Source organism: Xiphophorus couchianus, chromosome 11, assembly GCF_001444195.1.
Source record: "Xiphophorus couchianus chromosome 11, X_couchianus-1.0, whole genome shotgun sequence".
In the NCBI taxonomy this organism is placed as follows: domain Eukaryota; kingdom Metazoa; phylum Chordata; class Actinopteri; order Cyprinodontiformes; family Poeciliidae; genus Xiphophorus; species Xiphophorus couchianus.
In genome coordinates, this window is record NC_040238.1 from 21,721,594 (window position 1) to 21,734,772 (window position 13,179).

At 39.7% G+C, this 13,179-nt stretch overlaps 1 protein-coding gene across 2 annotated transcripts; it reads right to left on the bottom strand.

Annotated features, from left to right (window-relative positions):
- Positions 1 to 3,622: 3,622 nt before the first annotated feature.
- On the bottom strand, positions 3,623 to 10,143 carry LOC114153003 (protein phosphatase 1D-like). 2 transcript variants are annotated; one of them, XM_028031212.1, is made up of 7 exons: positions 9,489 to 10,143; positions 8,201 to 8,429; positions 7,905 to 8,029; positions 7,624 to 7,805; positions 7,283 to 7,510; positions 6,681 to 6,768; positions 5,217 to 5,349 (listed from the first exon to the last, which is right to left on the bottom strand). In XM_028031212.1, exons 1-6 carry the CDS (start codon positions 9,976 to 9,978, stop codon positions 6,685 to 6,687), a joined length of 1,338 nt encoding a protein of 445 aa, XP_027887013.1. In that variant the 5' UTR covers positions 9,979 to 10,143; the 3' UTR covers positions 5,217 to 5,349; positions 6,681 to 6,684. The 2 variants fall into 2 exon arrangements, with proteins under 2 accessions (XP_027887012.1, XP_027887013.1); XM_028031211.1 differs by lacking the exon at positions 6,681 to 6,768 and having other exon boundaries at positions 3,623 to 5,349.
- Between the last annotated feature and the right edge of the window lie 3,036 nt (positions 10,144 to 13,179).

Sequence of the window (13,179 nt, forward strand, 5' to 3'; positions counted from 1 at the left end):
ATTACGTTATGGATTTTGTAAAATCGTTGAATTTGTCAAGTTTTCCTGCTAAACCTTTTATACAGTTTCCCCAATATAAAAAATTAATCAAATATCTTCCATTATTATATGGAAAATCAAATTTAGAGCATCATAATTTCTACAACAATAAATAATTCAATCCATCAATCAATTTTATTTGCACAGCACATTTCAGCAATAAGGCAGTTCAAAGAGCTTTAAATCGTAAAAACACAAAAATACAAAGTCATAGACAGTCAACAGTTAAAACATAAAATATTTTCAAGCGCCATCGTTACACATCAAAATATTGATTAATGTTTCATTTATGATGTTCCAAAAGCAATTCTAAACAGTTGGTTATTAGTCTAGATTTAAAGGAACTCAGTGTTTCAGCTATTTTGCAGTTTTTTTGGATGTTTGTTCCAGATTTGTGGTGCATTGAAGCTGAATGGTGCTTCTCCACACTTGGTTCTGTTTCTGGGGATGCAGAATTACTGTTTTGTCCTTTAACTTGCAGCTGTTCAGTGTATTTCTATGGCACATTTTTATGTTATTCACAATAATTTTATGTGTTGTCACATCACAAATATTTCTCCAGGTGGCAGTATTCAATCAAAGCCGTATCAGTTCATCTTTTTTCCTGTGAGGTGAAAAGTACTATGAGGAAAAGGTGCAGGACTTAAAGTCGGGTAAGGATCTTAACCTCGCCATACCTTTAAATCCAGCCGCGGTAATGAGAACATGGAATCTGGGGCCACGTTTCACAGCCTTTGTGTCAACAGGGACACAGGTAATGTTCTAAAAAAGTCTAGGGTAAGTGACCGGGAACAGTGTGAAAATTCTTATATTGGACTTTTTTTTGTCATAATGATAATAATGTACAGATACAGTTGCAGCTCCACACAGCCATTTTTTTAGCAATTCCAAATTCTTTACTAAATACGTACAGCCCAACAGAGTTCCGTAACGAATAAATGGTGGGAACCCTATGCAATGATCCCTTTGTGTAAAGTTTGTTCTGTTAATGTCTCTGCTTCTTTGATTCTGGCCAAATCTCTTCTGGCCATAACGTGGAGGCGCATTAATGCGGCATTGCGACACCTAAGCAAGAATCCTAGCCCAGGATTAAATGGATTTAGTGATCAAACCTCAAATCGTCTTTTCTCAGACAGTTCAGTTGCTCCAAGAAAAGACCACATAGCCTTTTGTAAGCGACTTGAAGCCATCTGCAGCCGAGATTTTGTGTCTCACTCTAGATTAGCGCACACATCATCAGCTTCCGAGAGCAGCTGGCTCACAGAAGCTAATCTTGTTAATTAAGAGTATTTTGTGTGTTATTATTTGCCAACCAAGAAACAGAGTCAAGATTGGTCAACTCTGTCTTTTTTCTGCTTGACATTATTTTGGGTAAAAACTTTCCACGTTGTGGGTGAGTTAGGACTATCCAAACAAAAATCATTAAATAACAAACAAATTAAAACTGAACTTAACATTTGATATATAGAATCATTTGGAATGTGATAGCTTTTTTTGTGTGTAAAGTGGTTCCTGACCACATTTGTTGTGAAATGGTGCTATATGTTTACATTGAACTAAAGCAAAAAAGCTGAGATTATTTAAAGTTTTTTTTTTTTTTGTAAATCTCAATTAATTATGTCAGTAATTGTGCTGTATGCTATTTTGTGATGTTGGCATGTTAAGTCTATAATCCTCATCTGGTTGCAACAATGTTCATTTCTCAAGAGACAGAGAGGTTACGAAGAGGAGGTGGACATTTTTTAAGCTTTGTTGGTTTACAGGAGTTGACAGTCAGTCTGCAGTGAGAGGGGGATATTGCATGTTTGGCAGGTCGACAGATGCTGGGATGACAGTCTATGAAATATTTAAGTCAAGTCACTGCCATAACGAAGCTAATATTTGTACGGCTCAGAACCAGAGATGGTATGGACAAAAGGAAAAGCACAGAACATGGCATATGAGCACTGCCTTCATACAGAATAACAAATATGTAAGACATATTTTGAGGCATATGTCATTTTTGTCAACAGTGTTACTTTTTACTATTTTGTCCCAGCTGCAACACATTCTCCTGGAATTAAGACCTGATGCTGTCATTTAAATGTGCAGCCAGAATTTCGCGTCTTTGTCTGCTGTTTGTCAACAAAATCTGTGCGTTTCTTCTAAACAGGGACTGAATATAATGTCACTTTTGTTTGTCATCTAAGTATTTTTTAAATTAGTTATTGACTTGTCATATTTATTAATCTCCACTTCACTCAGGTGAAAATATTTAGTGATCTGTTTATTATTAAGAAGAAATTGTAAATATTCAGACCTACTTCTTATAGCCATCATAATCCCCTCCTGTTAAAAGATGTGGGTTAGTTACATTTACTTAATTACATTTACCAGAGTCATTAAAAAAAAACAACTGTACTTTTAGAAGTATTTTTATTACGCTGTACTTTTTACTTTTACTTGAGTAATTTTATTATGAAGTATTGCTACTCTTACTTGAATATAATTTCTGGATTCTCTGCCCACTGAATGAGAAACAAACATGTTTTATCCAAACTTCACCAGATGCAGACACACACCTGCAGTTTTTGTTATAGATTTATACGTTTTTAATTGAAAGAAAGATGGACAATTTCTCTTTTGCCTGATTTTGTTATTTTTATTTTATTTTATTTAACTTATATAACTTAATGTCATTGTGGTCCTTAGAATACCAACATTTCCAGTTAACTTTATATTTTGCTCAATCTGATTATGTAATTTAAAAAAAATGTTAAATAATTGACAATTTGATCATTCAATATTTGAGCAGACATTTTACCAAATACTTCTTACTTTTAAGTAATTTTGTGGACGGCTGCTGTTTACTTTTCCTTCAGTAAAAAAGTATTGAAATAGTGTGACCCACCTCTACCTGTTAATGCATGAAAATTAATCTAGATATAAAACTATACCTACAATTGCACTTCGTAACGCACAAAAGACCTTGTTTGATGATAGCACTAAACAAGGTGGAGGCTATGCAGATTTATATTTCTAACAACATATTTATTTTTTTCCCCCAAGTGCAACTTTTTGTTACGCAGTTTTCGGTTGTTATGTGCAGATTTGTAGTCGCAGATCAAAAACCCGATACCAATATTACTTGTAAAACATTGAGTTTTTTTTGTTTTTTTTAACGAAGCATTTGTCAAATGTGGTTAAAAAGAATTGACAATAGGACGTCCCAAATTATTCCTTTTCTTTTTATATTTTGTTTTTTCAAAGCAGGAATTAATGCTTGGCTCAAATACATCTATTTGAAACCTTTACTTTGTTGCCATCTTCTGGACAAGGTTAAAACTTCATGAACATCCAATTGCTTTGCCTTTTAGCAACAGTTGCTACAACTAGTAACTGGCTTTGCAGACAGAGGTCCAAACAAAGGGCAATTTCATTAAAATACCAGACGACTACTTTTCTCCACTGAGCCACGTCAGCACCTTTTAACGAACTCCACCTAACAGAACATGCTTAGTAAAAAATAGTCCATATCAGTTTCGCACATCCAAATTTCTTTCTAATAACAGACATGGTCGCGCCTTTTAAAAAAGCCGAGAACTTCATTACAACACAGACATTTTATTTACGTCATCACTTTGAAAGTATGCAACTTGAAAATTTGCAACACTGAATATAAAGTGAGACAAAGGTATTGGTATTGTTAAAACACATCCATGAACATGCCCATCGACATTCATTATCCTCATCACACACAAATCACAAAGTACAGCATAAATCTGAGCATGCCAAACTCCTGGAAAATCCCCACGTGTTGCATATTATAGTACTGTACAAACTGATGTTGCATATTTACTCAATGTACAAAAAAAAAAGAAAAAGAGGAGAACTCTTAAACAGCTGAACCGTAGTGACATGGATGGCTGAAACACACTAGACACACTCCATTACCTGATTTTAGATCTGAAATACAAACACAGACACACACACAAAAGTACCTCACTCATCTGTGCTAAGGCAACAATGACATTTTATGCTAAATATAAGCAGACATATTATTTAGCTTAGTAACCGAGCTGTTGTAGTAACACAAGTTACACGAGCGATTAAGTGTTGTCTCATCGGACAAGTTATGGATTCACAAAACATCAACTTCAAAGGAAACCGAGCTGCGGTAGTGTGATGTATGGGGGAAGTGGCTAATGTTAGCTTACGTAAAACATTTCAGCCTGATGCGACCAACATCTATTTCTGCCTCTACAGCTTAAATAGATGTTTTGAACAAAAACTCATTTATTTCTAAACCCAGATGATAAATGACAACAAAATGAAGGCGCTTGGAATGCTACAAAGACAAATGCATGGAGAGACGATTCCAAAGCATGTTTAATACTGACCATTCTTTAAAATGCAAACAAAAACACAACGGAATGAAAAACCGTGGCTATAAACAGTCATAATTACATATAAAACAAATATTTAAAAAAATTACACCTCTGCTTGTGCTGAATAGTACAACCGAGGAGATCGTCTCATCAAGTTATCAATATATTAATATTCTTTAGACCCAAACAGGTGAGCTGAGGTATTAACCACTGCTAATGAAAAACATGGCCTGTTCCTCGATTAAAATTAATCTACCGTAGTTCAGTTCTTTTGATAAAAATCTAAAAATGGAAGTATGTGTGTGTCCCGATTCTGTTCAAACTGAAGCCACTTTAAATTAATGCTTTCTCCTTAAAATATACAGAAAATGTGAAAAGGAAAAAAAAGGGGGGAAGGGGGAAATCAGAACAGCAACACATTTACAAGACCTCTATCTTACATATGAACATACAAATAGAGACTTTGTATAAAAGTATACATCTAAGAACCGGTGTGCAGATTTTTTCGAGACGGGGTTCAGCACACGCACAGGGCCGACGCGTGCTGCGGCAGAATGCCACCATCCTCAGATGGACCCGATTCCGCGTTGTTCGGCTGTAGGGACTGTTCGCTGTCTGTTTTCCCGTGAAGTTTCTTCTGCGAGCAACCTTTGCTCGGAGACCCGCCAAGCCAGGTATTAGGACCTTTAAGTTCAGGGGCTCTGGAGGAGGACCGGCAGGGCTTTTTTGAAGGAGGAGCCGAATCGTCGCAGTCCACCTGGGTGCTGGACGGGTCTTGCTTCTCAAAAACATTCGTCGAACGGTCTGCGGGGCGCAGCGTGGAGTCTGCTTCGGGTAAGAGCTGCGTGGTGGCGCAGAAAGCCGCCTCGTACAGCCCGAAGGCCTGTTCCAGTGTTCGAGAACTTTCTGTAAAAGGGGAGGGGGCTTCCAGCGGACCAATTGGCTGAGAAAACAAACAAACAAAAAAAAGCAAAGCAGACCCAATGAGGTTTCAGAAGAGAAAATGTTATGCGTTTATGAAAGGCTGTAACTTTATTGATTTCCCACATACCCCTTCAACCTTTTCACATTTTGTCACCATCAAACCTCAATGTTCTTTATTGAAACTTTGTGATAGACCAACAAAACGTAGTATGAAGTGGTAGAAAAAAAATGGATTTCATTGTGATAATGTGCAAAAACCTTGAGCCTAATGGATTTCTCTGGAGAATTTGTAGACAAAACGAACACGACCAACATGCGGAACAACTAACGGTGAGCCATGAACAACTAACACCATCCACATGGTGAAGCATGGTGGTGGCAGCATAGGGATATGGGGATGTTTTCATTCAGCAGGGACTGGGAAGTTGATTGTGGTTGATGGGAAAATAGGTGGAGCCAAATTCAGGACGGTCCTCAAAGAAAACCTTTTGAAAGCTTCAAAATACTTGAGGTTTGTCCTTCCAGCAAGACAAATACTAAAAATACAGCCAATTAAACTCACTGAACTACTTAAAAAATATCTATATTTTTTTCTGTAGTTTGGCAAACCCAATAAACACATGCACAAAAAGACTGTGATTGACTCAAACACCAAATACAAATTCATAGTAGATTATTCAGATTTTGCACTACTGTGTGTTAGACCATCACATGAAATCTAGGGATGCATTTTGACACCAGATCATTTTTCTTTTTAAATCGGTGTACTCCTAATAAAATCTCAATAAATATACACAGAGGTTTGCAAGTGTAACATGACAAAATGCTTCAAAAATACTTAAAGTGCTGCACATATGATTTAAATGGATTTGTCCCTTTTAATTTGATTTCAATCAAGAACTAAAATGAGACACACTAATGAGAGTGAACAAAACAGTACAACAAAAAAACTTGAAAGTTTTAAACTATTGGAATGAAAAATATTTAAGTATGGCTATGGATCTAGTTTTGAAATGTAATGATAATATGGACTTCAAAAACTGTGGAAAATGAAATTAATTACTTACTATTGGGAGCAGGTGAAAAAATTATTACATACAGGTAAATAAAAGTTTGAAGATCTGACAAAGTTAAATTATCAGATCAACTTTGACAAGTCTGTGTGTGAATTCCTGGTATATTCTGAACTAAAATCAAAAAGTCAGCTCTACATTCAGGACATTTTTCTGATTCTATTCAATTGCTTTCAAATTTGCTGCTAAACTAAACAAACCCATCTTATTTCTTAGCTAATAATTTATCTAATAATAGCAGCGATCATTTAACACATTTTCATTGCTGAGCAGTCACCTCACTACCAATCCAGGCATGTCCATCGCTCATGTTCTTCTTCATATATCTCATCTTCTTCATAAAACATGCCATCCTCATGCGCCGCCTGTTGGCCCCGAAAACAAGGAATGATTTGGTGAACCAATGACCCTTCTTCATTTGATTGGCTGCTGCTATCTTGAGCGGTTTCTTATCAGTGTATTGTGTCGAGATTGATGATGTCAGAGATCTTAAATATGATTTCGGTTTAATCTGAGTGCTGGCATTAGTCAATACGGCAGGTTACTGATATGTGTGACTAAAATAAAGTTATTAAGACTAAAATGTATGGAACATGTTGAATGAGAGAAGGGTAACTGCTCAATGAGCGGTTTGTGGCATCTACATATATATAGTAGTTTAACTGGAGGAAGTCATAAGTTGACTGACAAATGGGTTGAAAACATGTAAAAAGAAAACAGGAAATAGTCAAGGACAAACAAATGAACATGTACGGAAAAACAATTGCACAATCAGAGCAGCAGTGCTGCATCAAGACACAAACTTTTCTTCATGTCTGATCTTGTTTGTGAAACCTAGACATTCTAAAAACACAATGCAACAAATCAGCGGCTCCTGACCTTTTGGATCTCGCACGTGTTATACGGCGTTCCCGGGTATGGAATTTGGTCGATGCCTGTTGCCATGTCAACGACGATCTCGTCTCGGTGCATGGGGATGGGCGGGCCCCCGCGCTCCTGCAGGGCCAGGACGATGACGGTCGTGTTGTCTGCCCGGAGCATGCGCTCTTTCCAGAACAGCAGAGCCGTGCATCCCAACCTCCTAGCACAAGACATTCCCTTTGGTCCCTTTGAGAAAGACAAATGAAGTTGTTGAAACTTTTAAGGTGTTATTGATGTGGCAAATACCAGGCACCTAAAATCACAATCTGCTTCGTTTAACAATATCAAGCAGTACGTACTGCCATTTTGTCGTGGCTGTAACACATATTCACGGCGTTCTTGGGCGGCATCATATTCCACAGCCCATCGCTGCCGAGAATGATGTAGCGATGCCGTTTGGGATCGAGGGTCATCACAGTGGTATCGGGTTCAGGAGAAACAACAAACTCTCCACTGTAGAAGTCGTAGCTCCACAGATCACCTGTCAACAGACGATAAAATACGATCAGAGTTGTTAAATTGACGTCCACTGGAATTTTGCTGAAGGGAAACAGAAACAAACAAGCAAGGCGTTCTTTACCGAGGGATCGAGCGACTGCGAGGAACGGGATTTGGTCTATGACAGTACTCCTCCTCACAGGCCCGTTGTGCGTCAGCCGCGGCCTCTTCCACACAACACGGTTAACCCCAGATTTCTTCATTACACTACGATTAAGGAGATGCAACACAACCACAAACATCGACACAAGGTTCTTGTAGAGTTAGAAATCAATTTCTAATGCCTAGAACAATGAAGATACATAGAGTTACATAGAGTTATTAATGATTTTGTGACCTTAAACTGACACTTCCTCTGAACATCTGCACGCCACTCACCTGCCACCCAGTCGCTCAATCCTTTCTTTTTCTTTCGGAAGTTCAGGTTTGTGGTCTTGCGTTATTTCAAGCGCCTGGAGCGTGATGTCAGAGTTGTTTTCTTTCACTCCAACCACTACGGCCGAGTCTCCTACATGAGCAACGTACATGTGAACTCCCCGGATCACGATGACGCTGGCCGTGGTGCCCGATGTGCTGGGCAGGCCAGTTATAGTTTTTGGCCACTCTGCTGTGAGGGGGGTGGGAGGTAAATAAAGAAAACGTTGACTGATTATTGCTGTGAAAGATTATATAGAGTGGACGTTTTTAAACAGAGTGTTTTAGATAAGAAAGAAGATAAAATCCTGAAGTTAAGTAGTCAGGTTGAACTTCTGCTGAACCTATGTGGTATATGCTACCTTGTCAGCACACACACAGCTATTCACGCAACTTGAAATTATTTTAGATTTTGATATATAGTTAGAGATGCTATCCTGCTGGAAGTCGATGCCTTCCAGCCTACGTCTTTTGCCGCCTCAACAGGTTTGCAACTCTTAAAAAGAAACAAGATACCAAGAGATGGGGGGAACGGGATGGTATGTTCATGATGATGTATCGCAGATAGCATTTTGAACGTATATTAAATTATTCAGTTATTGTCTCCATAAGTTTTTTTTTTGTCAACCTTTAATAACTACCAGATCAGGGCTCAGTCGGGAATCGAACCCAGGACGGCCGCGTCGAGAATCAGCCTGCGTGCGCGTGGCGCCCGCTCTACCTTTACATCACGCGACGCCCCAGGAAACCATGTTTTCATAAGCATGCAGGTGTGTCACATTTGTTTAATACCCCTACTTTAAAAAAAGTGTACACGACGTTATTTTTTGCGTAACTTCATCTTTACGACCCTATTTACTCAATGTTCGTGAACAGAACTTGAATGTCACCGAAAAACTGCTGTATTTATACTAACAGTAAGTTACACTAAAGTGGACTAAAGTAAAAGGTTACTTCTAAAGGTAGCACATGATTTTTATTTATGGATATCACAGTAAACAGGGGTGAGATTAAAAAAATACGCAACACTTTTGGGGGGTTTCATTTGCTAAAATAAATCATTAAAATCAAGAATCTTCTATTTCTACCTCAGCATCACTGCTTTGTGTTGCTCCTGCTCATTAAATCCCATTTAAGAGCGAAGCAGAAGCAGAGTATGATGCTGCAGCATGTGACATCATTATGACGATCAGAGGTGTGGTAAATATTGACAGAAATACAGTGGAAAATTAGATTATTTTTTCAAACTTACGCAGCTCCTTCCACATTGCTTGGTGACAAGCGATGAAGCCTTTCCGTAGAGCGGCGCAAACCTCGCCGTGCTCCTTTGACCAGAAGCCCCGCTGCCTCTTCAGCAGATCCCACAGATGCTCACTGGCGAAATGCGCCGCTTCGCGGCCCCCGTGGCCGTCAAACACGGCGAAGAACGCCACGGACCTCCGCGTGTCAACAACAACATTCTCGCTCGACGCCGGGGTACCGACGCTGCAAACGTCCTCGTCGGATAAGCTCTCAACCCACGCAGCGGTGGCTGGACCTGGTCTGCTCAGGCCATGTGGCTCTGTTACAGTCTGTGGGCCAGCTGCGCTCCCCTGCCCTCCATGTCTCTGCGACTTGGGATATTCCTCGTCTGTTGACGCCGTCGGCTCGTACTCGATTCTGATCTCGATAACATCCTCCATGTATTTTCTCCCTCCTTGATCCGAAAATGCACTCATACGAAACAATAACGAGTCGTTCATGATTGTGAACGCCTGACGGTAGCAGTCTAAGCAACAAAAACGCGCATGTAGTGACCAAGTAAAGCTTCCGAGGTAAAATTTGAACCGATTTTGCCGCGATTGTCTCGCCGAAGGCTTCCTTCCTTTTTGTTTATCCTTTCCGAGGCGTCACGCTGTACGTAGTGACGTCACGTCGTCGCTGTTTCTACCCAGTGTCGTTTCTATCCATCTTCAGCCATACGCTTTATTTATTTTTTTTAAGTAAGGTTGTCAACTTCTGGTGCTTTTTTCGGAACATCCTTTGGCACCACTGAACACAACCCGACCGTTTTTCTTTTTGCATACCAATAATTCGAGCTACTTTTATTTTAAATTTAGAGGAAATAAATTCTAATGAAGAGAACTTGAAGGTTGAAATGCAAAACGTTGGCACATCCTAGAAAAATTATTTTGTGTCGAGAGTAACTAAACATTTAAGATCCAAGTTACTTGCTGGTTTTAATTTGCCTCTGAAATTAAACACCAGCAGTTGGATTGTTGTGACGCTACTGCGAGTAAAAAAATAAAGGTCTCATTCTTTTAACCGATTAAGTGCAGAAAAAAGTAATAATATAAAACATGCTATGAACAAACTAGTATTTGATCTGAACGTAATTATCAATCCGCTCTGACATTTCTTGTTCTCCCTGTGCATGCGTGGGTTCTCTCCGGGTACTCCGGCTTCCTCCCACAGTCCAAAAACATGACTGTTAGGTTAATTGGTCTATCTAAATTCTCCCTAGGTGTGAGTGTGCGTGTGAATGGTTGTTTGTCCTCTATGTCTTTGTGTTGCCCTGCGACAGACTGGCGACCTGTCCAGGGCGTACCCCGCCTCCCGCCTGGAACGTAGCTGGAGATGGGCACCAGCAACCCTCCCGACCCCATTAGGGACAAAGGGTGAACAGAAAATGGATGGATGGATGGATCTGACATTTCTTCAGAAACACTGTCAGAATTAACATGGTTACAGTCAAAATGTTAAAAACCATACTTCATAAGCATAGGTTTTAATGTTTAAATTGAAATAAATGAGGGAAACTAATTAAAAACAAAAAATAAACAGAGAAAGTCACCTAAATGTGATTGAAAACGGTATGTATAATGTATCAACTTGTCAATATCTAACCTGTTGACAGCAAGATCTGCATTTCAATATTAATATAAACAGCCATTAAAATAGTTTGCTATTAGTGTGGGTTTGCAGGTTATCCATTTTAAGTGTTATTTTCTTCATAAATGCATGTTTTCATGTTTTGGTAATTATAAAATTATTTTGCCTCCAAATCCGAGCTTTGGGTCATGACCGAAAGAACGAGATCGCGGATACAAGCGGCCAAAATGGGTTTTCTCCGTAGGGTGTCTGGGCTCTCCCTTAGAGATAGGGTGAGAAGCTCAGTCATCCGGGAGGGACTCAGAGTAGAGCCGCTGCTCCCTCACATCGAGAGGAGCCAGTTGAGGTGGCTCGGGCATCTGGTCAGGATGCCTCCTGGACGCCTCCCTGGTGAGGTGTTCCAGGCACGTCCCACCGGGAGGAGGCCCCGGGGAAGACCCAGGACACGCAGGAGAGATTATGTCTCTCGGCTGGCCTGGGGATTCCCCAGGAGGAGCTGGAGCAAGTGGCTGGGGAGAGGGACGTCTGGGTCTCCCTTCTGAAGCTGCTACCCCCGCTACCCGACCCCGGATAAAGCGGATGGAAAATTATTTTGACTAAACAGTCAACATTTAATATCCCAAATAAGTTCCATCCATCTTCTTACGCCCTTGTCCCCAATGCCTGTCTCCAGCTAATGTTCCGGGCGAGAGGCGGGGTACACCCTGGACAGGTCGCCAGTCTGTCGCAGGGCTACACAGAAACAGACAGGACACACAACCATGCACCTAGGGAGAATTTAGAGTGACCAATTAACCTGACAGTCATGTTTTTGGACTGTGGGAGGAAGCCGGAGTACCCGGAGAGAACCCACACATGCACAGGGAGAACATGCAAACTCCATGCAGAAAGACTCCGGGCCGGGAATCGAACCCAGGACCTTCTTGCTGCAAGGCAACAGCCAGCTCTACCAACTGCACCACTGTGCAGCCCTCCCAAATAAGTTGAGATAAGATAAATTTTTTTGATCCCAGATTTGGGGGAGTTATTGATAGTGATATATTCTTACACTGAAAGATACATTCTTTACTGATATCTTCGTAAATAATCATTTCATGTTGTTGTGATGACGTATAGAAATTTTGGTTTACAACAAGCAGTGATTCTTTTAACATATTGCCTGTTTTCACATTTCTTTGTTTTCATTCAGTTTTGCTAAATATTAATACCGTCTTTCTAAGAACAGAATAGCACATCTAACAAAGTTTTCAGAGTGGAGAAACTAATTTCACCTAAATGGCTCCTCATTAAGCAATGCAACAGGGATACCAGGTGGAGGCAGTGTTAATCCAGTAGAAACACAGATTTATATTCTTTCCTCTCAGTTTCACATGAACATGAACAACATAACTAAACAGAAACTCACAATAGCACTGATATCGTGAATCAAATGGGTTTTCCATACTTTGTAATACAAAAAGTGATTTCTCAGTATTCTATCCCACTATTCTATGCACGTTGAACTTTAACCTTTTTATCTCTGCTGATTTCCTGTTGATCTCAATGGAAAGGCTGAATCTTACCATTGTCTCATGATTTAGTCTGATTCCAAATGCCAGGAGAAGGACTGTTAGTTTACTACGACTGGTAGGTGGCTAATTGTTTTCTACTATGTTAATGTTGGAAGCTTATTGGTACTAAACTAAAAGTCTTCCATTTAAATAAGTTTGAAATGTATTTGATGATCCCCTTTTCAAAAGCTGAAATATTCTATCAAATCTGAACTACATATTATATTGGACTGAACAGAGATTCTTTAAAACAGTATTATTTGTTACAGCATCAAAAGGAGCATGCTTTTTTTGGCATTTGGGCTAATGTAGATCATTACAAATATGAAAGTCATAGCATATATTCCATATCAAACTCTTGACTGGAATATTTTACACTGATTCTAATTGACATGATTGGTAAAGCGGCTGCACAGTGGCGTAGTTGGTAGAATGGTTGCCTTGCAGCAATAAGGTCCTGGCCCGGGGTCTTTCTGCACAGAGTTTGCATGTTCTCCCTGTGCATGCGTCTCTGGGTACTTC

Excerpts from the sequence above, each read along its gene's own strand:
- LOC114153003 (XM_028031211.1), bottom strand. The coding sequence starts at position 9,978 with ATGAACGACTCGTTATTGTTTCGTATGAGTGCATTTTCGGATCAAGGA. Across the intron at positions 8,430-9,488 it reads AGCAATGTGGAAGGAGCTGC|CAGAGTGGCCAAAAACTATA; the intron begins GTAAGTTTGAAA and ends CCCCCCTCACAG. Across the intron at positions 7,806-7,904 it reads CGCAGTCGCTCGATCCCTCG|GTGATCTGTGGAGCTACGAC; the intron begins GTAAAGAACGCC and ends GTCTGTTGACAG.